The 23089-nt window shown below is 40.1% G+C and overlaps 2 protein-coding genes across 3 annotated transcripts; one reads left to right on the forward strand and one right to left on the reverse strand.

The window, feature by feature from the left end:
• Positions 1-1184: 1184 nt before the first annotated feature.
• Positions 1185-8009, reverse strand: HSDL1 (hydroxysteroid dehydrogenase like 1). Of its 2 annotated transcripts, none has more exons than XM_056360386.1 (5): positions 7901-8009; positions 6813-7045; positions 5744-6189; positions 3517-3744; positions 1185-2071 (listed from the first exon to the last, which is right to left on the reverse strand). In XM_056360386.1, the coding sequence occupies exons 2-5, from the start codon at positions 7030-7032 to the stop codon at positions 1970-1972; spliced, it is 996 nt and encodes a 331-aa protein (XP_056216361.1). In that variant the 5' UTR covers positions 7033-7045; positions 7901-8009; the 3' UTR covers positions 1185-1969. The 2 variants fall into 2 exon arrangements, with proteins under 2 accessions (XP_056216361.1, XP_056216360.1); XM_056360385.1 differs by lacking the exon at positions 7901-8009 and adding an exon at positions 7545-7657.
• A 28-nt stretch (positions 8010-8037) lies between these two features.
• DNAAF1 (dynein axonemal assembly factor 1) lies at positions 8038-22937 on the forward strand. The gene is made up of 13 exons (XM_056360374.1): positions 8038-8174; positions 8623-8835; positions 9766-9901; positions 12454-12545; positions 13364-13585; positions 14338-14504; positions 14760-14881; positions 15448-15662; positions 16823-17083; positions 17705-17814; positions 20332-20400; positions 21568-21919; positions 22233-22937. Exons 2-13 carry the CDS (start codon positions 8712-8714, stop codon positions 22337-22339), a joined length of 1977 nt encoding a protein of 658 aa, XP_056216349.1. The 5' UTR covers positions 8038-8174; positions 8623-8711; the 3' UTR covers positions 22340-22937.
• The last annotated feature ends 152 nt before the right edge of the window (positions 22938-23089 follow it).

A 23089-nucleotide genomic window follows, 5' to 3' on the forward strand; every position in this document is an offset into this window, starting at 1 on the left:
AATGTTCTACAGCTTCACGTTTCGCAAGTTTTGTTTAAGCCCTTGCTGAAAATAAATGCGTTTGTTTACATCCCGTTTGCAAACAGGCATAAGTCATTATTGCAACACCCAGTGCGTACTTGTGCACAACTGAAGCAAACCCGCTTTCGGGGTCGGCTGGGGTCAGCAACAAACAGAACCGCTTCGGGGGTCCCTGCCTTTAATGCCCCCCCCGCCCTCGACCTTCTCCCCTCTCTATCCCCCCCAAAAAAAACACCTGAGAACACAGGGTTGTAGCAACTGAACAGTACAAAAGCGTGGAAGGACAGAGCTCCTTCTTTCTAGAAATCACAGCCTGAATTTCCCCTCCAGACAGTACATTCAAGCATGAGTATGGTGCTCAACATAACATTCATTATATTAAACATCACGACTTTTTGATTTTTTTGGGGTGGGTGTTTTGGTTTTTTAGGTGTTTGTGTGCTCGGACTTTTTTTTTTTTTAAAGCATTAATCAGCATTTCACATGATAAAACTTCGTAAACAACTTAATTCGAACAGATTTGTACCCGGTCGCTTACTGGATGAGGATGAGTAATACTACATTGTTCTCTGCAAAACCTGCTCATCATAAAAATTTCATGGGGGACATCACTATCAGAACTCAAGGTTCTAACATCACCAGTCCAGAGCTGGAGGAACAACAGCCAGGCACTTCATAATCGTGACTGTTATTCAGCTACACAACGCAACTGTTGTATATTCTCCAATCAGGGATTTCAGGGAGGTAGCTAGCGTAGTATACCCACCTCCCATTGTCACCCTTACGAAATACAGCACCATAATTTTCAAGTAACAAATACTAGCCCAAAGGAGGGGAGGACGCCCCTTGAGTCACGCTGCTGTGTAAGATACTGCATAGGTAGCTCATGGGTTTGATATTTCAGTATAACTTTAAAGAAGCAGTACTAACGAGCTCACGATCACATAAAATACAGAAAGATTGAGAACATTCTTCCCAAGTCATGCCCCTCTTTCAGGTAGCAACTAAACATACACAGAAAGGACAGCTTTCCTGACCGAGATGTGAAGATTTACTGGCCTGCAACACATACGAATTGTCTATAATACCAGACGACATTGATTTTGATGCTTTTGTTTATATAAATGTTTTTGTGTATGTACTTACTCTTACAGCACCAAAAATTCAGTAAGTTTTTTTTTCTTAGGAAACCAATCAGTATTTTTAAATTAAAACATTACTTCTTCATTATTTTCCTTTAGCTGATGTGTTTTTACATTCTTTATTCAATTCTCCAGCCATATTTCAGATTGCTGAAGTCACATTTGAAGTATTACCAAGATCATTCACATTTGGAATAAGAAAGCATACGAGTTTATCTCCAAATTCCTTTACGGCTCTGTAAGACCTTTTCAGTCATTTAAACAACCTCAAAGTCAACAGTACCTTGCCAGACACCTTAATTTTTATGAGCTCCTTAAATAACATCATTCAAGAACAACAACATTTGCAATTTAAACATACAAACATCTGCTGTCAGAAGACAGCAAAGCTACACAAAACTACATATTAAAGAAACAATACAGTTGACTGGAATTGTCTTCTTGAACAGCATCATTGGGGGGGAGCTGATTTCTGGCAAATTCTGTTAGCTTTGCAAGTTGACATTGTGTAGCACTATACAAGATAGTCCTTAACTGTCAATTAAAACTGTACCTGCTCCTGTGCAATTACCTTGAAGAGAATCAGCGATTTACCTGCACAAGATCAGCTCTCTGTCATGGGGGAATGCAGCAGAGCTGCTATTTAATACAAGGATAGAGAGAGGATCCAGACTTCTGATGTCTAAGTTACATGTAGCTCATTTACAAGGTATGGGTAAGTTACCGGAAGTCCACCACGCTTCACTAAACATTTTTGCAGCACTCCATCAGAATAAGTACTCATTATGCAGGACATCTGGATACTCCTATTTCACTTTGCACGTTAAAGCTTCCTTGCGTATAATTCTAAAAAAATACATTGCAAACCATGCCCAGATCCATTCAGGTAGCTGCTCACCCAATGTGAACTGTGGAGAGACACAGACAGACAACAGAAAAGAAAAAGAAGAAAGGAAGGGACAAATTAAGACATATTCCATTAAAGTAAACAGTTTCTCCAATTATCAATAAAGCAAGGCAAAACCTGCTTGAACATCAGCAGCTAAGCTTTACATTTAACCCACTGGGAGTAAACATGTTTAGCCATTTTGGAAGTAGTGTCCACAACTGAATAGTTAGGTTCTGCAAAAAAATCCTGAAGCGGTTTGTCAAGTTCACAACAGTAATACTGTCCACTTCCTTTTATTGCCACATCTTGCCAGAATCCTTCCAGTCCCTTTTATTCCTTTTGGACTAATCCCCACTTCTTCAATTTCCTCTACTCAACCTATCAAAAGCCACTAGTCAGGGACACATGATATGTGACCAGTGTTTCTAAGATTACTTTGGAGCTGTCATGGCTTAACCCCAGCTGGCAACTAAGCACCACACAGCCACTCGCTCACTCCCCTCTCACCCAAAGGGATGGGGAGGTGAATCAGAAAGGAATGTTAAACCACAGGGTTGAGATAAGAACAATCTAGTAAGTAAAGCAAAACCTGCACATGAATTCACCACTACCTTCCATTGGCAGGCAGGTGTTCAGCCACGTAAATGAAAGCAGGGCTCTATCACACATAATGGTTACTTGGGAAGACAAATGCCACAATGCCAGATGTTCCCACCTTCCTTCTTCCCCAAGTTTATATACTCAGCATGACATCATATGGTATGGAACATCCCTTTGGCTAGCTCGGATCACCTGTCCCGGCTGTGTCCCCTCCCACCCTCTCGCTGGCAAGGCCCGAGAAACTGAAGTCTTTGACTTAGTATAAACATTATCCAGCAACAACTGAAAACACCAGTGTCCTGTCAACGTTGTTCTCACACCAAATCCGAAACACAGCACTGCACCTGCTACTAAGAAGAAAATTAACTCTTATCCCAGCTGAAACCAGGACAGGAGCCCACAGTCTGCTCCCAAAGATTACAACCTAACATATGGAGGACCAGCTTCCAGGTAGCTTAGAATAAAAACACGGGGTTTTTTCCCCTGCTATTACTCCATTCTTCCTACCCACTCTTCCCCAAAGTGGAAAAATGCTCAATAAGTTAAGATTAAAAAAAGGTACTTCTGTTCACAGAAGACGATGTAATGCTTGCCCAGTGTGCTTTTGAATAAAAAGTTGTTTCTTTCCCATTTTTGCTGTGCATTTCAAGTGGGAATTGGATTCACTCTCTCAACCTAAAAATATGCATACCCAAGCATAATTTTCTAAAGCAGAATTAGTGACAAAATACAGCACAAAGTCTGTAAGTCCTACAATATATATTGCACTTTTTCAGAATACAAACAGTTTTTATTCGGACTCCTAAGCAAACATCTTATTTACTTCTATTGACACACACGAAATAGTTTAACTAATTTTATTACCTTTATTGCATGCTTCCAGTAACCAGTAGTCCTGGTGGATAACCCAAGAGTAGAAACAGCATGACTAGCATACTCTTCAGCAGAAGGAAAAAAGAAAGATCTTTTTGATGTAACACTGCTGCATGCTACCATTTTTGTAGCAATTACAAATGGCGTTAAACTCTGAACAAAAATTCCTTTTGAGGCATACTCATAGTGTAGTGCTCTACTGAAATAGTCCAAGTAGGTCTAGAAAGATAAAAGCAGATAGGCATTTTTTTTTAAATCAAGTCCCAAGGCAGAGTTTTGTTAGAATTACAGAAAAGTTGTAACATATTCTACACATCAGCTACAAAACCTTGAAAAAATAGTATAAAAATACACATTTCTCAAGTATCATCAACATTTCTTTTTGTTATTTGTTTACTAAAAACCTGCAACAGTAACTTGCAGGACAAAGTGACTGCTTAATTCTCTGATGTCAATTTAACAATCTGACAATTTCTGCTTAAAAACAATACAGAAACATTTATTTCATCTAAAACAAACACCTTGTCTAGTTTGAGGGCATCACAAGCTAAGTATACATACTACTGTCAAAATGATAAAATGAAGTCCCACTCTAATAGATTTACAGGTGAATTTCATATTCAACTGATCTTCCCCCAGAACCTATGTTAATTACTACCTGGGACTCCCTTGTGCAAAATTAAATATTAATTTGTTTAACTGTAGCTCTATTATCTCCTTTAGCTCATTTTACTTTTACAGAATAACAAAAAAAAAGCACAAGCCTGATAACTGGGAATGCTGGAATCAAACAGACAGAAAAATAAGCATGGCTCACTCTTACCAAGGCAGCATCACCGACACCACGCTAAAGCTACTGCTGTGCCACCACAGCCAGTTACCCCCAGGAAAAAGCATTTTAGACTCAGCTTGTGAGTGAACATGTTTCTGCTCCCAAATGGCCTCGCAAAAGCACCATTCCCAACAAACTGTTGGGAGAGCATCTTCTACAAATGCTCTTACACCTGCTTTAGGAAAGCAAAACAAACCGACCCCTTCAAGCACTATGCACTGTTAACACACAAAGAGACTAAGAATGCTGCTAGAGCAGCTTGTTTCCACTTCTGTGCCAGTGTAATTGTTCAGAGGTCAGGCTTTAAACTGCACTGCTGATCGAGGATTTGGATTAATGATGGCAGCCAAAGAAACCTTGGTTACATTTGGTTTTGTTGTTTTTCATTCAGGTACTTTGTTTTAGTTCAGACTGCAGTTCTGCATACACTTAGCATAACCAAAGGGCAAGATACTCTGCAACAGAAACAGGAATCTTAAGCCAATTCCTATACTGACAAAAATCTTCAAGGAGTTTTAGACCTTGGGTAATAAGAGCTGGTTTTGCTCCAGGCAAAAGAAAGCACCCACAAAAGCTATCCCAGGAGCAAGACTGCATAGGTGTTACGACTACAGCTCCCACCAACAGCTGGGAGCAATAATCACTTGTGTTTAGACACCAGATCTAGGCGAGATCCTTCTACAATCTCAGTTGCTTTTGTGGATTCAGCAGCAAGTTATCCAGCATAAATCCACATCCCCACAAGCATTAGTACTTCCAGAATCGCCCAGCTTCCCCATCCTAATCATTATTGACTGGATCTCCTCAGGAAGAGTAATGGGGGGGGGGGGGGGGGGGGGAGTACTTTTCACTTCTCCCAAAATATGGTACAGAAAATGGTGTAAGAAGCCTTTTTCTGCCCCTTGGTGTTAGGTGAAGCAATGGCTTGATTTGCCAACAGTCCTCTTCACAGTGGTGGCTTAAGGACGAGTATAGCCCCTCTTGCTACCCAATACTAGTGTGTAAGTAACTTGAGGTATGTCTGCACAGGTCAGCTGAAGAAGAGGGAAATTAAATTCTTGGCCCTTCCAATGTGTCACAGAACTGCCACTTTGCTTTGCACATCATTTGTCTGAGGAAGGTAACATTTTTCCTAGAACTACTGCTATGCCACAATTAATAATCCAGATAGCACTGACTTTGGTACAAAGCCCAGCATTCTTAAGCATAAAGAGTTTACTGCTTAGTACATGTAACATTCACCTCCAATATTTGAACAAATCCCTAAAAAAACTTGAAGTATTTTGATATCCTTGCTGAATAGGTTTAAAAAAACACAACAAAAAAGCCACACAACCTATAATCTCCTTTGCAGCGCATACCACTAAACGTTACAGCCCAACTTACTTTAGAGGCTCCATAGATTGTCAACATTGGTGTTGGCTGACAACAGGATGCAGAAGAAATGTTCACAATTGCCCCTTTCTTCTTCTCTGCCATGCCCGGCAGCACAATATGCATCATCATGTTAGCAGAAACAATATTTACGTTGATCATGTCCCACAGAATATCCTCAGAGAGATTGGTAAAATAGTCTGGGTAGGGATAAAATATTCCTACATTATTCACCAAAATCCCAATTTCTCTATCTTTCAGAGCCTCCTTAATGGCCGGGTAAGGCTCACGACCCTTGCTGAAGTCAGCTACTATAAAATCTGTTTCCACTTTATAGGTTTCAGATATGCTTCTAGATACAGCCTCCAGCTTCTCTTTGCTTCGGCTGATTAAGATGATGTTGACACCACGCTTTGCAAGCTCTTGGGCATATGCCTTCCCAATACCATCTGTGCCACCTGTAATAGAAAATAAAAAACCAAGGTGAAAATCAGAGCAGCCCCAGCCTCCAGTTTTGGCAGTTCTTTCAATTATAGCTTTACTCTCTTCTCTGAGATCATGTGGCACTGAATCTGCTGATGTCAAAGCCACAACATTAAAGACAGTGTTGTCAGTAGCAACGTTCTGCTATCCCGCGACATACAAGTTTTATATTTTCTATGACAACAACAGAGAGCTTAAAGTAGAACCTTAATGAAAGGCTGGGATGTCAGAGATATATGACTTAAACCTTGCTGAAGAACTTGAGCACGTATGAAACCCCATAGGAAAAAAAAAGGATCTTGTCTGTATCTCTGTCTACGCTGTACACGTTCAGGGTGTACCTTGCAAGTTTTGGGAAAAATTGCTCTGTGATTCTTTCCCAGCAGTCAGTCAATATACTCAGAATGCCAGTCTCCTGAGGAATTGAATTTATTTTGGCACTGAACAACTGACACTGCTCAAGCAGATTAACTCGCAACCAGAGATCATACAGGTCCCGGCTTATGACATAAAGCTCACTCAGCAGTGCAAACTAGCAAGCTTTACAGTACTGGCATGTTTTATAAACCTAAGCAAATACACTGCTTCAGTCTCTTACCAGTGACCACGGCCCATTTCCCATAACGCTTGACAAGATCGATCTCGCCACCCAGCTTTGGAATTAAATGCAACCTGATCATGCTGTAAGTGTCAATCGCAAGAGACACACACTTTCTGACTGTGTACCAAGCTCCAACTATAGCCAGGGCCTCTATGTAAAAATTGCAGGAACGACTGATCTCTCTGTACAAGAGGTAGAAACGATCCACTGCAGCCATGGTGATCACAAGCCTGGAAAAAAAAAAAAAAAAGAAAAGAAAAAGACACAGGCAATTATTACAGTTGTCTCTTGGGCCATGTAAACTTTTCAGACTGAATGGATAACCTTTGAGATTCAGCATGTTGCAGTCTGAACACCATTTTGATGCTGAAAAGCCTCAAGTCAGACTGCTAAAATTTGGGTATGACCTACCATCAGCCTCACTGGTTTAGCCATTTAGCCCTTATCCAAGGGTTTAATTACTGTCAGTTATCCTGCAATAACACTGATCAAGGATACTGTAATAAAACAATTTGAGGCCAAGCAGACTGGGGAAGCTCAGCACATAAAAACTAATTTTGGAAGATTAAGAACCACCTATGGAAGAGGCAAGGGTAACCAGCAGGAGAGGGCTGAGCACATGAGAAACAAGGAGCTCTTTCAAGCACAGAAAGCTAGATGACAGAGAACGGAGCTGAGGGGCAGCACCACCAAAGCACCAGCCATTTCCCAGCAAGGCCCTGCGCCTACCGTGGCGGCCAGCTTTGAGAACCCTTGAGCCACGGGCTAGCACCGTGTGTCAACCCCACATCGGCTTCCAGCACAAACACTACCGTGCCCCACATGATTTTCACAAGTAAATAATTTTTAAAAACAAGCGTAAAACCCAACCGCCGCTGCCGCTTGTTGCTGCGCGGCCGTTAGCCGCCGCCCTGCCCTCGCTGACAGACCGGCCCGGCCGCAGGCCTCACCGCGCCCCCGCCACCAGCCCCACTCACAGCCCGGCCCGGCGCCTCGGCCCCTCGCTCAGCCCCAGCCCTGCCGCTCCCAGCCCGGGGCCTCTCCAACGGAGGAAGACCCCCCACCCCGCGCCGCGGGGCCGTTACCCGCCCGGAGTCCCGGGGCCGCGGGGCCGGGCCCTCCGCCGGCAGCTGCGCGGCACCGCCAGGAGCGGCCGCGGCGCCTTGTGGGCCAGCGCGGCGTCGCCATGGCGACGGCGGCGGCTGAGGCGGTTGGGGCGGCTGTCCGCGCCTCAGGACCGCCGGCAGGAGCACAGTTCCAACCCCTCTGCCCCGTCCCTCGCCGTTTATATCTACCCGGTGCATACCGCGGCGAGGCCGGGAGCGGCCGCCCACCCCCTGCGCCTGGGGCCCGGCTCAGGTAACGGGAGCGGGGGGGGGGTGTGTTTAATGGGAGATAGAGCGGTGCGCTCTAGGACACGAGGCCTGTCTAGAGACCTACCGACCTGTAGCGGCGAAAAGCGTGTGGGGGGAAACGTGACAGCACCTGCAGCCTCGTGAGGAGACTAAAGTTTGCCTCAGGAGCCCGCCCGGCTTGCAGCGGGGCAGGCGTTACGTAAGAGCGGGCTGTGCCTCGAAGGGCCACCATCGCTGCGTCCTCTGCTCTGCAGCTTCCAAAGGAAAAAAGTGACTCTCTATTTAGAGAGGCTTCTTGGTGGTGGTCCTGTGTCCCCTGAGTGGGATCCGTGGTGGGCAGGGTTTAAAGTAAACTCTCCCTGCCTTTTGGTATCTCAACAGTGAGTAGACCCAGGCTGCCAACTCCACACAGGCTTCATAATTTGCTCATACTGGTCTTTTATCTGTAACAGGTTCTCCTACTAAAACCTTTAGGTGTTTTATCTGGAAGAGTTGAATTGTACACCAAATACTGACGTTTGTCTAAATCACAAATCTTAAAATGCAATCACAAACCGGAGACTTGGACAAAGGCCTTGGAGGGGAATACTTGGAGGGAGAATCTCTGAACACCACCAGAAATGAAGCTACCCACACAGAAAATGAAGGCAATTCTTTCAACGCAGGTGAGCCCATACAGCTGGCTCACTAGGACTGATGTAGGGAACTTTAGTTTGCATAAAGCCTAGACATAAACTCTGTCTAGTTTATGAGCTAGTTAGAGCTCACATGGATGCGTTACGAGTTTATTCTTTCTCCCAGCAAAGTCACTGAAAATCTTGCCGTAACTGAGGCTTACTCAACTGCTATCTGCTTGTGCTTCCTCCCTCCTTCTGTGTCTTTACTTTTGTCTTGCTGGAGGGATACCTTGTCCTGTGTTGCAATCATACAGCTAGCCTGACCTCTGAATGTTTTAATGACAATCATATTTAAACGAGCTGGTACAATCATCTTGCTTGTCTCTTTTTAAGTGCATACACTACAAGTGCAACTAGAAGGTGCAGAGCAAGAATCTGAAAAGTATTGAAAATGCAATTAATCAAAGGCGATCTACAGACAGGTTGAATGATTACAGCCCTGGGTATGCTTTCCAAAGTGTACAAAAGGGTAAATTTGTAGAAGAGCTAAGCTAACAAACAGTGCTTGAGATGACTCGGATATGCTGCTACTGTAGTCTCTCTACATGCAAAGTTAGCAGCCTTGTTAAACTCAAATCATCATTAATTAAATGTAACATATAGTGGATGTCTAAGACCACATTGATGCCAGTACTTTAAGACCAGTGCGTACTACCTGACTTCCAGATGTAAAAAAAAAAAAAAAAAAAAAAGTGGATTTTAACAGTTTATTTTGCTACTGCTTATTTTACTACTTTGCCCTCTACAAAAATTAAGCTTCCTTTCATATAAAATGTTGGCAAAAATCTTGGTTAGAGCACTTATTTTCTGGAAAGTCTCATTCAACTGCTCTTCAAGATTCCTCTAAAGTAATTGCCAACATGACACTTTTTCCCCACTGGTGCTTCTAAACTGCAACTTGTTTTCTTATTTGTAAAGATATTAAAACTCAAGAGAAAGCTATCAGCGGTATGTCCAGAGCAGATCAACAGAATGGACAAAAATCAGATGGTGATCACAAATCTGTAACCAGCTCATCCAGTCAAAGGACAGAAGAAGAGCAGGGCTGTGTAAGGTAATACATTATTTGTGGATGTTTTCTATTTAAATCTTGGCATCACTGAAGTCAATGTGAGTTTTGTTATTCAACATGTCAATTCAGGAGAACAATTTCGAAGATGAATTTAAGAATAATCAATAAATCAGGAATTAGTGATAGTTCCAGCATTTGTACAGCTTTTTTTAATGGCCACAGTAGCAAACGGCATTCTGACTTCATGGTGTAGTCTAATGGATATGTAGAAAATTGTGCAAACTCTTTTGAGAGTCATTTGTTGGTAGAGTTGACCATTTCTCAGCAACAATTCAGACAATGTATTGTATTAATTCATCACTAGGTAAATATTACAGTTGTCAGGATAATTTTCAGCAGAGGAAATCCAGAGGTACCTCAGGTAGTTGACAATAAGACACACCTCCTTTGTAAGCTTTGGCTCTGATTTTGGTCCAGCCTAAACCAGCATATGCTGCAATGAAGGTTCGTTAATAGTTGTGAAATGGGATTATTCTTGTGTTATCTCCAATTAAGCATGTTGCAAGCAACTAATAAAGTTAAAAACCATATTTGGTACTACTTAATAACATTGTTGAAAGTCTGGTCACATGGGTTAGTTATGGAGTGATATATAAGGAACAATGAACATTTACCCTCCATACCTGCTTACATGTTGGTGAAACTTCCCAAAATTTATCTTGCTGCTAACTTTAACGTAGCTGTTTTATTAGGGACAGTTACAGTCCTTTAAAGTCAAGGGAAAAACTCACTGAGTTACCAGGAGGTGGATTGGATTGTACTTACATAGAAAACTTTATTATTCTGGGCTAATCATCCTGACATGCTTCAGAATTAAGTTCTCGTGAAGAGTGATGGCAGACAGCAATAACTGCACGTAAGAATCAGTGTTTTGAAGGAACACGTTTTATGATTCTATAACTTGCCTGAGGATGCTAATAATTTGATTAAATGCTACTACAAATAGCACAGTGAAAAACAGTGGGATATACTGCAAGTAGCTAGCATACAGTAATGTACCTGCGTTGACAATACAAGAAAACAGCATGTATTTAAAGATTTTGCTTAAAGTTTAAAAATCTTTTGTTCCTTCAGAGGTTTGTATTGGCCACATTTAGTTTACGGGGCAGTTACAAGCTGACAATCATATTTTGTATTGTCCCAGGAACTCAATTGACTAGTTGACAGTATTACAGTTTTGCTCTTCAGCAATACTGAGATTTGTAGTGTAGTAAGTAAATATATCTAAAAGCACATTCATTATGAAAGGTTTAATTTCAATGCATTTACTCAAGTCTTTTTGTTATTTTGAAAATATCTCCACGCTAAGAAAATCTTACTGTTACAGACCTTAGGCCTGCAAATACTTATGACCACAAATGCAAAGTTTGATTTGCTAATATGGAATTGAGAAGTAGAAAATAATTTTGGATCATTTAACACTGTACTTCTGCAATATTTCTTTAAGTGAGGGGTATCTACTAGAAGTTTTATTCTGGAATTCTGTTTTACAAAATCTAATCTTCCTAAGCAAGAAGATACAGATATTTTCTGCATGGAATGTTTTTGCTAGGTGTTTTCCTCATGGGTTCTCAAGTTTTGTCTGTAATGTTACTAAATTTTATGTAGCTGAAAAACAGTTCCCTAGCAGAGACTTTGCAAAGAATAACAGGACACTATCAACTATAAACCTGTTGATCCAGTGCTGTCTAGCACAGGGTCCCCAGATAACAGTGTAACACATCCCATCAGCAGCTCTTTGCTGTGATCCATTTCTATTTTAACAGTTTTCAGGCCACCTGTGTACATACCCACCACTTTGGGGGTTTTCTGTCTGCTGACGGCTGTGTGCAGCTGTGGCCTTGTTTGGCTGCTGTTGGCTGCAACCCAAGTGCTTTGCCCCCGCAGCCCCTGCTGTTTCACACTGTAGTTTTCTGCCCAAGTCCTTTTGCCAAGTCGTCTGCCCCTGCCCTGTTCAGCTGCAGGCCACAGCTTCCCTGAGTAACCTTTTCTTGCTTCTCACTTGCATCCCAAAAGGAGTGGAGATGAACATTAAGCAATTACAACTGAACAGGTATTACTCATTTTCTTTCTGTGGTATTCCTAACCAATCACAGTTGTGTATTAAAACTGTCTTGAGTGCTATTTCAGAATCAGCATTTCATTAAAATGTTAGGTTGGTAACTATTGAATTTGTAGTCTGAGAAAAACATTGCATATTGGCTATGCCACCAAAGATCCTGCACCAAAGCAGCAAGGAATGGAGGAAAGAATTGGAGAGGAAGGAACCAGAATCTAACACAGGATCATGCTGCTCTTTTCCAAGAAGGCAGACTCTTAATTCCTGACCCACTCTCCTATGTAGTTTCTGTTTTTCAGCAGAAGAGCTCACTTCAAACAGGTAGAAATGGAAAGCTACTCTAAAGAAACCTACTTTTTTTTATTTGGAGTGTAGTCTTGAAAGCTGTAGCTATTTCTCTTACATAAAAGAACATTTCAGAATGTGTACTGAAATACATTTTTTGTTTTGCTTCTGCTTCCCATTATTATTTTAGAATGACAAAAAAGATTCTGAAAGACATCTGTAAACAACAGAAATTATACTTGACCCCATGCTTAAATGATACACTTTACTTGCATTATAAAGGTAAGATATGGACATGACTATAGATTTATTACTCTTAAGTAGTGTTTTAGCAGAGAATTATGGCTTACTGAAGTAAGGTATCTGATAATTCTTTTAAATTAGAAACATAATTTTATATAATAATGAAACAGTGAAACAAAATGAGTCAATATGAAAGTAGAAAAGTAAACTGATTATAGACTTTACTTTGTGGAGTCATTCAAAGGATCAGTAAGAATCAACGGATATTATCCCTCCCCCCCAAACAGTAGTCTGATAAATGTCTTTCAGAGGAAAATAAATATATTTCTTCTTAAGTGTGTTTGTATAAAGAAGCTGTTTTCCAGCTTTGAGAACTTTTTTACTGCCAAATAAAAATGGTTAGGAAGAAAACAAACAGTAAAGACTTGCTGTACATTATCAAATACTACTGAAACAAGAAGACATTGCTAGAATGAACATGGATCATCCTCTTGTGATCTTTGAGCAGGTTTTTGCATGATACGGTTAGCTTGTTCAGGCTAGTGTAAGAATTGTTTTAAATAAATAGGACATGCTAAATCTACCTTCTGCATTTGGCCTTGTTTTTGCTATTTTCTCAATATGTATTATTTGAGCATCTAAAGGACTGCACAAGATACAGACCAGAATAGGTGCCTCTATGTTTTTGCCCTTTATGGGCCAGGTACTGTACTATTAATTCAGTGGAAATATTGGCCGCAACTTCAGTACAGGTGTTCTCACAGGCTGTTTCAGCAGCACTGGTTTAATGAAATTTACTTTATCAAAGACTTGATTTTAGCCAATGCCATTTCATTTTAAAACATCTTTTCCTGCAGGATTTGAGCGCCTGGAAAATCTTGAAGAGTATACTGGATTGAAGTGTTTATGGCTGGAATGCAATGGCTTAACAAAAATTGAGAATTTGGAGGCTCTGACAGAGTTGCGTTGCCTCTACTTGCAACTCAATTTAATTAAGAAAATTGAAAACCTTGAACCCTTACAAAAGCTGGATTCCCTCAATATCAGTAACAACTACATTGAGACCATTGAGAATCTCTGTAAGAACTTTTGGTGCAACATGTTTTAACTGATAACGAACCCACGTTCCCAAACTGTGACTAATCTATGCTATTATTAGTGGCACTAGTTTCAAGGGTTTTTTTAATTCATGTTAAAATTTTTGCACAATATCCCATACCAAAGTCCTCAAGGCTTCTATTGAAGAGTCACACCTATGTATTTTGTAATTTAATAGATGGGAAACCAAAGAAGACATAGTAATTACATTCACGTGGATACCTAGGACATTTAAGTAGCTTTTCTTCACTTCTTAATAACATCTTAGTACCCATCTGTGTGGCAGACAGGCTGACAGTCTAGTTTTCACCATTTACTTTACAGTTAAGATGTGCTTTGGCAGTTGCAGACTGATTACCACATGTTTTATGTCTGTTACAGGACCTACTCCATTTTCAGTAGAAAATAAAAGAATTCCTCTACATTATTATTTGTGTACATTGGGAGTAATATGAAACACAAGCTCTTGCTTTTATGTAACTGACTAGTTTGAAACATGAATTAAAAGCAGCCAGCATCCCAAAACCAAACAACTATTTTTCCCACAGTGAAGAAAGCAGCTTTTGAGACCTAGCCAAAAAGTGCATATAACAGAATATCAAATTCAGGAAAAAAACTCCCAATTCAATATAAACAATTGTTTTGAGAATGCAGTTTTCTACTTGCTCCAGAAAGCCCTATGTGAAGCAATGACACTTACCTTTCCTTTTGTTGTAATGTTCTTGTCTGACAGCTTGTCTGAAAGTCCTGCAGACTCTGCAGATTGCTCACAATAAGTTACGGACAGTGGAAGACATACAGCACTTGCAAGAATGCCCAAGTATTTCCGTTCTTGATCTTTCCTACAACAATCTAAGTGATCCAAGTATTATAACTATTCTGGAGACCATGCCTAATTTGGTAAGCCGAATATAGCTGAGGGTTTGTATCACGTATGTGGATGAATCCCATTAAATGGTTTTGCCGGGTAGTCCAGTGCACAATAGCTGTCAGTCTAAAAGGAATGTTATTGAACATTATTTGGTTCGTTGTAGATTACCTGTAGCACCCAGGATGTTTTATTCACTTCTTGGTTTTGAAACAATCGGGAAAGTGCATGTCCAGATTGGGGGTTTTGCTACTCAACTTTAAAAATGGTTTCCCTTCTTTCTCTAGCGTGTGCTGAATTTGATGGGTAACCAAGTGATAAAGAAAATTACTAATTATAGAAAAACATTTATTGTTCGACTAAAACAACTAACATATCTGGATGACAGACCAGTTTTTCCAAAGGATAGGTAAGAAACGGAGCCATCTTCTTTACACAGCAGTAAAGCTCAAATGCTGATGATCACTCACCCATTTTTTGTCAATGTTGTCATGGAAGAAAAGGAAGACTGACCAGTATAACTTATTGAGGGTGGGTGACTTTGAGTACAAGGGTATTATACTACAGAGTCCTATATCTAACATACCTAAAAAAACCCCTGTGTTTTTTCAAAGGAGAATTAATTCTTGAACAGAATTGTTATGTGCAGAGTCTGTAGACCAGGGCCAAATCCTGATTTCAACAGAAATTGAGCAGGTGTCTGGAAAAGCAGGGACAAGATCAACACTCCTGACAGATCTCCGGTGGTGTAATCACCAGCATTTGAATATCTTTGTTTCTTTTGTTGCAGTTCCACATACAAGATAAGATATATGTGCACCCCTGTTGCATATGGGATTGTCACTGCTGTATGGCTGCTTTTTATTCTTGCAGCTATTTTATGCTGTTGCAAGCTATTTTAAGTTTAAGTTAATCTCACATTGTAAAGATAGGCTTTTATAGCTATATTACAGCAAGCTTTTGTGTTTTCATTAGAGCCTGTGCAGAAGCCTGGGCTGTTGGAGGGCTTGAAGCTGAGAGAGCAGAAAGGGAAAAATGGCAAACTAGAGAGAGAAAAAAAACTGAAGATAGCATCAATGCTTTAGCAGCGATCCGGAAAAAAGCAGAGGAAAAGAAAAGTCAAAAGTACATGGAAGAAAGGGAGGCAAGTGCAAAACGTGGAAATGGAGGTGCAGCAGACATCCTAGAAGGTTTGTCATTACTAATTTTGAAGATGTCTGTGTCTGCTTCAATTTGAATGTTTAAAATAAATGAATAGTTCCTAAATGTTCAGAAGGAGGCTGATGCAATTTTTGGAATATATTTATGAAACTTATTTCCCCATACTCAGTACTTTATTAGTCTTGGTGCATCTTAGATTAACCACAATGATTTTAAGCAATCATCACCTTTCTCACTGCTGATGAAGCAAAAAAACCCTAACAAACCACTTTCTGTCCCGATATTTCAAGCTCTTGTGCTTGTCACCACAGCAACCAGGTGCTAGCCAGGGCAGCGATGGCTCCAGCAGGCATTCATGGGTGGGGGCAGGCAGTTACACCACAAGAGCGATTCTTCCCCAAGATGCAGAACAGGGCTGGCCTCAATAGCCACTTGGGCTCCAGTAAGACCCAGTGATAACCGCCTCACCAGTCCCTACCCAGGCACCTCTCCACTGCTGCGTTGGCTAAGAGTGACAGCTTCAGCCTAGAGCCCACAGCAGTGGTAATACAGGCAGTAAGAGGAAGGTCTTTAATAATTTGCTTCACTTACTGCCCTTTTTTATGCCAAATTCTCCTGTCACTTTATTCAAGGAGACAGACGTTTATGACCAGAAATAGGTCCCAGTATAACCTTCCTATGTGAAGTACGCACTATGTGAAGTATGTGAAGTGCTCAGGTTAAACAGCACTGAAAGAGTTTTTATCTACCTGATACATTTTGGGGTTTCACGGGCTCTAAAATTAAATGTCGTTGACTTAACAAGTAAAACTTTTTCTGCTAGCATAAAGGAGATGGATAACTTCAGCATTTGTCACTGATCCATCAAAACGCTCAAGCATATATTTAAATATTGTGAGTCTTTTCAAAGTTAACTACAGATACCAGACAATTGTTTACTATAGTGTTTTCTCTAGATGAGTTTTTTTGCTGGGGAACTGTATTTGCTGGGGAGTTGAGACGTGAAAATCCAGAACATTGCTGTAATCTTGGGAGGACTACTGATCCACAAATAGCTGCTCAACCAAAGTAGGAGCTTGTGATGCAGGTTTTAGGCCAACCTATTAAGACGATGCAGTAAAGTTGGGATATTTAGAAGGAGTAATGGTAGATTAACTCAGCAGTTTTAAGGAACTTGTTTCTTCTGTAGGAGCGCCTGCAAATTCAGATGACAGTGGTGGAAATTCTAATACATCAGAGACTTCAAATATATCAGAAGAGGAAAAAACTCAAGAGAAGACAGAGACATTTAGAAATGAAAATTTTGATGTTCATGATGAAGTGATAACACTTCTACCAAATAGGGGAGAGAACACGGATTTCACATCCGGAAATATTCTTGCTAGAGTTCAAGAGGATGCACAAGAATCAAACTGTTACAAATGCTCAGACTTCAACAAGAAGACAGACGGTAATGTGCACAGTGAAAAATCAAACAAAACTGAGGATGCAGAGACAACAAGCCAACCTTAGTGTAGCACTGCCTCTGCTGTGATTGAAACCAACTGATTCATAGATGAGAACAGCCCGTTAGTTTTCCACAGTGACTAGGTGAAAATCAAGTAATACCGGTTAAAATATTCTTTAAATTAAAAAAAAAAAAATTGAGGGCTGAACCTGCAACTTCTGCTATATAAAGGTGGAATTCCACTTCTCAAGTGTACCAGATTTAGTGACAGGACAGGAGAGCTTATGGGTTTCCCTTGCTCCCATGTAACTGTGCAGTCTGTCTGTCAGGCTAAGCTGGACATCACTCTCAAGGTGGTTTTGTGCCTTCAAACAGAAGGCTGTTCCATTCTTCAAAATGGAAGAATGCTTTTGTAGATCTGTGGAACACGTTATGGCAAAATGCAAATATTAATTTATGCAATGTAAGGGAGCCCAAGAATATGATGGAGTGCTGGATTCAGCTGTGAATTTTGTAATGGTAGTCAGGTCCCCAGCAGCTTGGTTTTGCAGTGCTTGCTGTTGCAATATAGGAAGTCTTTTTATTCAGTTAGTTCTTTGCATCTAACTATTGTTTATTCTTTAGATCTACCAAGAGAGAAGGCAGCTGCTGAAAAGGCCACACTTCCTGAACTGGACAAATACGCTGAAATCAAACAGATCAAATTAGAGACTCCAGAGAAGCTTTATCTTGATGTATGTATTGGATTCAGATTTTGAGAAATTCAGATTTGTGTCTTGTCTGCTCCCAAATTAATTCTTGTAAGATCCTGCCTAATAAAACTATATGGCCATGTTTCTAAGAAAGGCCTACTATTAGGAAAAGTTAAAGGAAAGAAGGAAAAAAAAACCAAAAAAGGGAAGTTGTAGGGGTATTCATTCTCTCCAGTAGCATGTATAAAGAATTTACTACTGCTTCCAAAGTTTATTTTGTCCTTTGGCCATAAGTCGCCTGAAGTTGACTGTCTATCTTCATGATTTCTCTGGAGAAGTTAATGAGGATTCTCTTTTAAAAAACAGAAATCACAACAAAAAGAATCTAGTGGATACGTGCATCCTCTTAGGCAAAACTTAAATGCAATATACAGTTGAGAATGTGAACTATTGCAGAAAAAGCATAAGGAAGAAAGAGCCACCCACTCATTGTAAATGTTAGCTAGCACTATTAGATGTTATAAATTGATTCTCAAATTATAAGTTTTAGGTATATTTCCAAGAAAAGTAGAATGTGCATTATTCACATATATAATAAGTGATTGACGTTCGTAATATGGTCTTCTGTTATCTAAAATTTCTATCTGATGATGCAAATATTTTGACATGTTTAACCACATTTAATCACGAGGAGAACATGGATATTGCTGAAAAATACAATCTCACTTCAAAGGAGAACTATTCAATATGCCCTGATTATGACAGTGCTGCTAAACTGACAGTGTCAGATTATGACATAACTAGCAAGAACAAACTTCTGAGGTTATGATTTCCCAGAGCACTTACTACACTCTCTGATCTCTTATACTGCCACTGTTAACTAAATTCTTACTGGAGTGCCTTAGAAAAGTCATTTGTATCTTTTCCATGCTCTTAATTTCCCAGGAAAAAATTCCATCCTGTTAGCAAAGGGCTCAGCCCACTGCTTCATAGAGCTTACTGCTGCATCCTCCTGTTTGGCTGTTTGTAGTAACAGGTGTAACAAGGATAGTGGAGAGAACTGGCAGCAATTCCAAGTATATACAGTACTATTTTTATAAGCAGATGTTACAGGGTCTGAAATAAAAGCTTTAAATAAATACCAATAATGTAGGTACCCGCAACGTGAAGATCTCATACATTCAATGTCTTTTTTATTTTTGATGCTATATGGCACCATAGCAAGCTCCTTTGCAGAAACTTTTAAGATAGTATAAAAGGAACTCTTCAGCATACACGCATGGGGTTTCTTTTGACACATAAAAAGTGTGACTATTCTAACTCTACAGAAGAAAAAACAAACCCAAATTACACACTAAGTCAAATTTCAGTGTTCTATGCTACTTCGCTCTCCTGCTGAAATTTAGTAATGGAAGGAGCTTGTCACAACAACCTCCAATACTTACGCTATTGCAGATTTTCCGAAAAGACTTAGTGCTGTCATAGCAGGGAATGGCTGTGAGGACGCCAATCGTGAGAAGCTCTGGAGCAGCACTATCGTCTTCATTCGTATTCTGGAGTCAGTAGATGGTCTCAGTAGTCATATAAGGGAGAAAAGTGGAGGAGGGTTTGTAATGCGGTGGTTATGACATCCCTTTGTCAAGCAGAAACAAGCTCATGTTGCTGCACTGCCTTGGCAGTGTTTGAGCGACATTCTGTGCAGCTAAACCTGGATAACTTCTAGTAAGCAGTTTTGGTTTGGAACAGGATTGACAGCTATTTCACTTCCCTATTGACATCAAATTCCACCTACTAACGTTGGTCTCAAATCTTAATTTGCACATTTTTAATGCTGTTCTTATAAAGCTCTGTGACTTCAGGACATGCCGCACTGTGTACAACCATATCAGGAAACAGAAGTTTCCTTTGTTGACTTTAATTCTGTAATAATCTTCACCATGCAAGACAGTACAGATTAGATGTTCCTGATGCTACTACACTGGGCACCTTGCTATAAAATCATTAAGCTCTAAAAACACCTGAAATTAAAAGGAGACACTTTTACCAGTATTGGCCTACACTAAAAAAAAAAAAAAAAAAGTGGCAGAAAGGTATTATTGGACCTGTCTGAAGAAAAACAGTTCCCAGCAACAAGTTTGCAAGTTTGCAGTTCTGTATCCTTAATTATGAGGTATGCACAGTAAAACATTGCTTATTAGATGTATTTAGGTTAACAGTTTACAGATAAACAGTTTCAGGTAGACTGCGGGTCTTGATTTGACTGTTTATCTTTTTTCCTTCATACTCGCACAGCATAGTAGAAAATAACATTCAGTGTGACATTCGGGTTATTGCCTTCCCATCTGCTATTCCCGGAGACAGATGAATTTTCCTTTTCCCACATATGCTTAACAGAGAAAACTGTCATCTTGGAGAGGATGACAGTGTGGTATTGCTGGCTGTGGCCTCTTACCCTGAGAAGCGTTGTTTTGAAGAAGATTCCCAATGAGATAGAAATGTTGTATGTTATCGTTTACAGGAGCTTTTCCCACTGATTAATGATCTTGTGCTTGTCTTCAGGAACTGCCTGATTTAGAAGATCTAGATGTAAATGAATTTTCACCAGAAGAGGAAATCTTTGTTCAAAAGGTAAGATTCATATTTATTCCAGTGATGAAGCTACCCCAAAGACACCTATAAGTGTTTTGCAAAATGAGGATAATTAAATTGTGAAATGCTGGTTCTGGAGATGTAATCAGTTTTGCATTTATAAACTAAAATAGATGTTCCAGCAGATCTTCTCTATCCACTTACAAGTCTTTTTAAAATTTGATTTTTAATATTACTGCATTGCCAAAATGGGAGAATGAAAACCTAAGATCAAGTAATGCAACAGTTAAGTAAGATTAATTTTTTAATAGCACCTTAAGACTGCTCTTAAAAGATACTTTACTAGTACTAATATGCTGCGAAGGACTGAATAGAGAAAACAAATTGCCTGCTACTGAATAAAGTCAGACTTTTCAACTGAAAACACAGAGAGATTTAAACTCCTCTGCTCCACTGTGGAACTACTCAGATACAAGGCAGCTTATGGCCACATTAGTGTTGTGCTGTGCTCAAACTAACCTTCTAGGCAAAAGCCTATAAACAAAAAAGAGAAGAAAGAAAAAGAAAACAAAGATTAAAAGCACAGCTTTGATTCTCATGCTGATGTTGACTCATACTTGCCTTGCTGGAGACAGAGGCTGATACAGTACATACAGTACATGTTTTTACAAGTCCCTCCAAGATAATGCAAACTTTTCCTACAGTCAGTGTAAGGCATGGAATTTATTTACTCTTGGTCACAGGCTTAAAACAGCATTGCAAAACGTCTTGGCCAACAAAGCCTCCAGTTAAAAGATAAGGGAAGGGAACAGAGAGGATTATTGAGGGAGTTGTTAGCAGCTCTCATGCTCCGAAGGGTGTTCAGTTCTTACGTGAATTCAGACAGAGATGTTAGTCAGGTCCCTCTCTTTGGAGGTGAAGTAATATAGAACTGAGCCCACACATTGCTGAATTGCTGAAAGAAATAATCTTTTTTATGGATTGTTAATAGTTTAGGCTCAGTTCATCGCTAATGCCTGAGAAATAGTTAACCTAATATTCATCCACAAAGAAGTAGTGCTGTGGGTAAAGCACAACTTCCATACATTTTGGGAGAACAGCACATCAAAGCTGTCTACTGTTATGTGGACCCAAGAGATATTTACCCATCTCTTAGCTTTTACATCTAGAATAATATATTTTCAATTACATTTTCTACCTTTACAGCAGGTGTATCACCCAAAGATTGAAATAATTTCTGAGATGGCAAATGACAGCAATTCTGCATTAGAGGAAAACAGTCAAAGCATGTTTGAGAATTCAGTAGAAGAAGTTCCAACACCAATTTTTTCAAATGTGTCTAAGATACATAAAAGGCATGAAAAGGAGCACTTAAGATCCCTTGTTGAAAGCTTCTTTACAGAGCCTGCTGATTCAGTAAGGTACCTGGAGATCAAAGATAAACGAGCAACCCCATCAAAACCCTTGATACAAGAGGTTATCGCTGAGCCCAAGGATAATCTACTATTGTCACCAGTCTGCAATCGACCAGATGACCCAAGCCCATGGGAAGAGGATGGTAAGATTACAGTGACATAATTAATCACAGAGAAAAACGTGGGTGGCACATACACACTAAAAGTAAGGATTCTATTCAGCTCTTGTTGAAAAGATTTTCAGTCCACTGTTAGTTAACAACCACATCTACCTTTTATTTATGTGGGAATCCTAATAAATTAGGAATTAGAATGTTGTATTTTCTTCTTCCGCACAGGATATCTTGCTGAGTTTTATTTAAATGGTTTTAAAAAATTGGGCTCTACATTTCTTTTTCCAGTATTAAAGACCACCAGTAAGTTTCATTTGCCTTTTGCCTTCATGCTTTTTACCAGGGAATGGCAGTGATGGCAAAGTACAGTGCCTGGCTGAGGGTGAAGGATGTCCTCACAAAGCACAACATGACAAGGTCAGTGGGAGTGGATTAGATGAATCACTTTGAAAAAACCCAGACCAAATCTGGAGCACAGTGCCTGGCTGAATGCATGTGGTTACACTCAAAATGCAGACCTCAGCAACAGGAGCGTTAGTTAAAACTTACATACACTTAACTGTGATGAAAAAACCCCACTGCCTTCAACAGGAGGACTTTGTGTTTCAATCAGTCAGAGGCTGCTGCAGCCTCCAGTGTCCGACCTTCGGTGCAGAACTTTGAGTTATGTTAGTGTGAAGAAAGCCCATAATCCCCCGTAACCCGCAGGCAGCAGGTGCCCTGCATTCCCACTGCCAAAGCTGCTGGAGATCCCTTGGTTCCAAGCTTTTCAGAGCAGCTGGCAGCATTCACTACTTTGAAAGTGAGGGCACTACTGTTTTCAGGTTAAATTCCACTCTCTTATGCCGTTTTTTCCCTTGCATCCTTCATCCTTAGCATTTCATCACATACATAATTTCAATGCGTAATTTAACATGTTTCTGTTATTTGAACTAAATAAAGATTCTACTTGTAAGCATATCTATTTTAACTTGCATCATCTCCTTACCAGTATATGTTATACCAGATGGACTGTAATGACAAATGGAGATTGCTTCTTAACATAGTATTTTATGGATCTAATATGCATAGGTATCATGACTGTTTATGCAAAAACAGATGCAGAAACAGTTTGTCCATGCATGCAAAATCTGGGTTTACCTTTTAGGGCAATCTGTGATGAAGGATATCCTTCCATCTGCCATTTTCATTGGTTTTCAT

This window comes from Falco biarmicus, chromosome 15, assembly GCF_023638135.1.
Source record: "Falco biarmicus isolate bFalBia1 chromosome 15, bFalBia1.pri, whole genome shotgun sequence".
NCBI classification, from domain to species: Eukaryota; Metazoa; Chordata; class Aves; order Falconiformes; family Falconidae; genus Falco; species Falco biarmicus.

Excerpts from the sequence above, each read along its gene's own strand:
- HSDL1 (XM_056360385.1), bottom strand. The coding sequence starts at position 7,639 with ATGTGGGGCACGGTAGTGTTTGTGCTGGAAGCCGATGTGGGGTTGACA. Across the intron at positions 7,046-7,544 it reads TCTCAAAGCTGGCCGCCACG|GCTTGTGATCACCATGGCTG; the intron begins GTAGGCGCAGGG and ends TTTTTTTTCCAG. Across the intron at positions 3,745-5,743 it reads CAATCTATGGAGCCTCTAAA|ACCTACTTGGACTATTTCAG; the intron begins GTAAGTTGGGCT and ends TTATCTTTCTAG.
- DNAAF1 (XM_056360374.1), top strand. The coding sequence starts at position 8,712 with ATGCAATCACAAACCGGAGACTTGGACAAAGGCCTTGGAGGGGAATAC. Across the intron at positions 14,882-15,447 it reads CCAGTTTTTCCAAAGGATAG|AGCCTGTGCAGAAGCCTGGG; the intron begins GTAAGAAACGGA and ends TGTTTTCATTAG. Across the intron at positions 17,084-17,704 it reads CTTCAACAAGAAGACAGACG|ATCTACCAAGAGAGAAGGCA; the intron begins GTAATGTGCACA and ends TTTATTCTTTAG.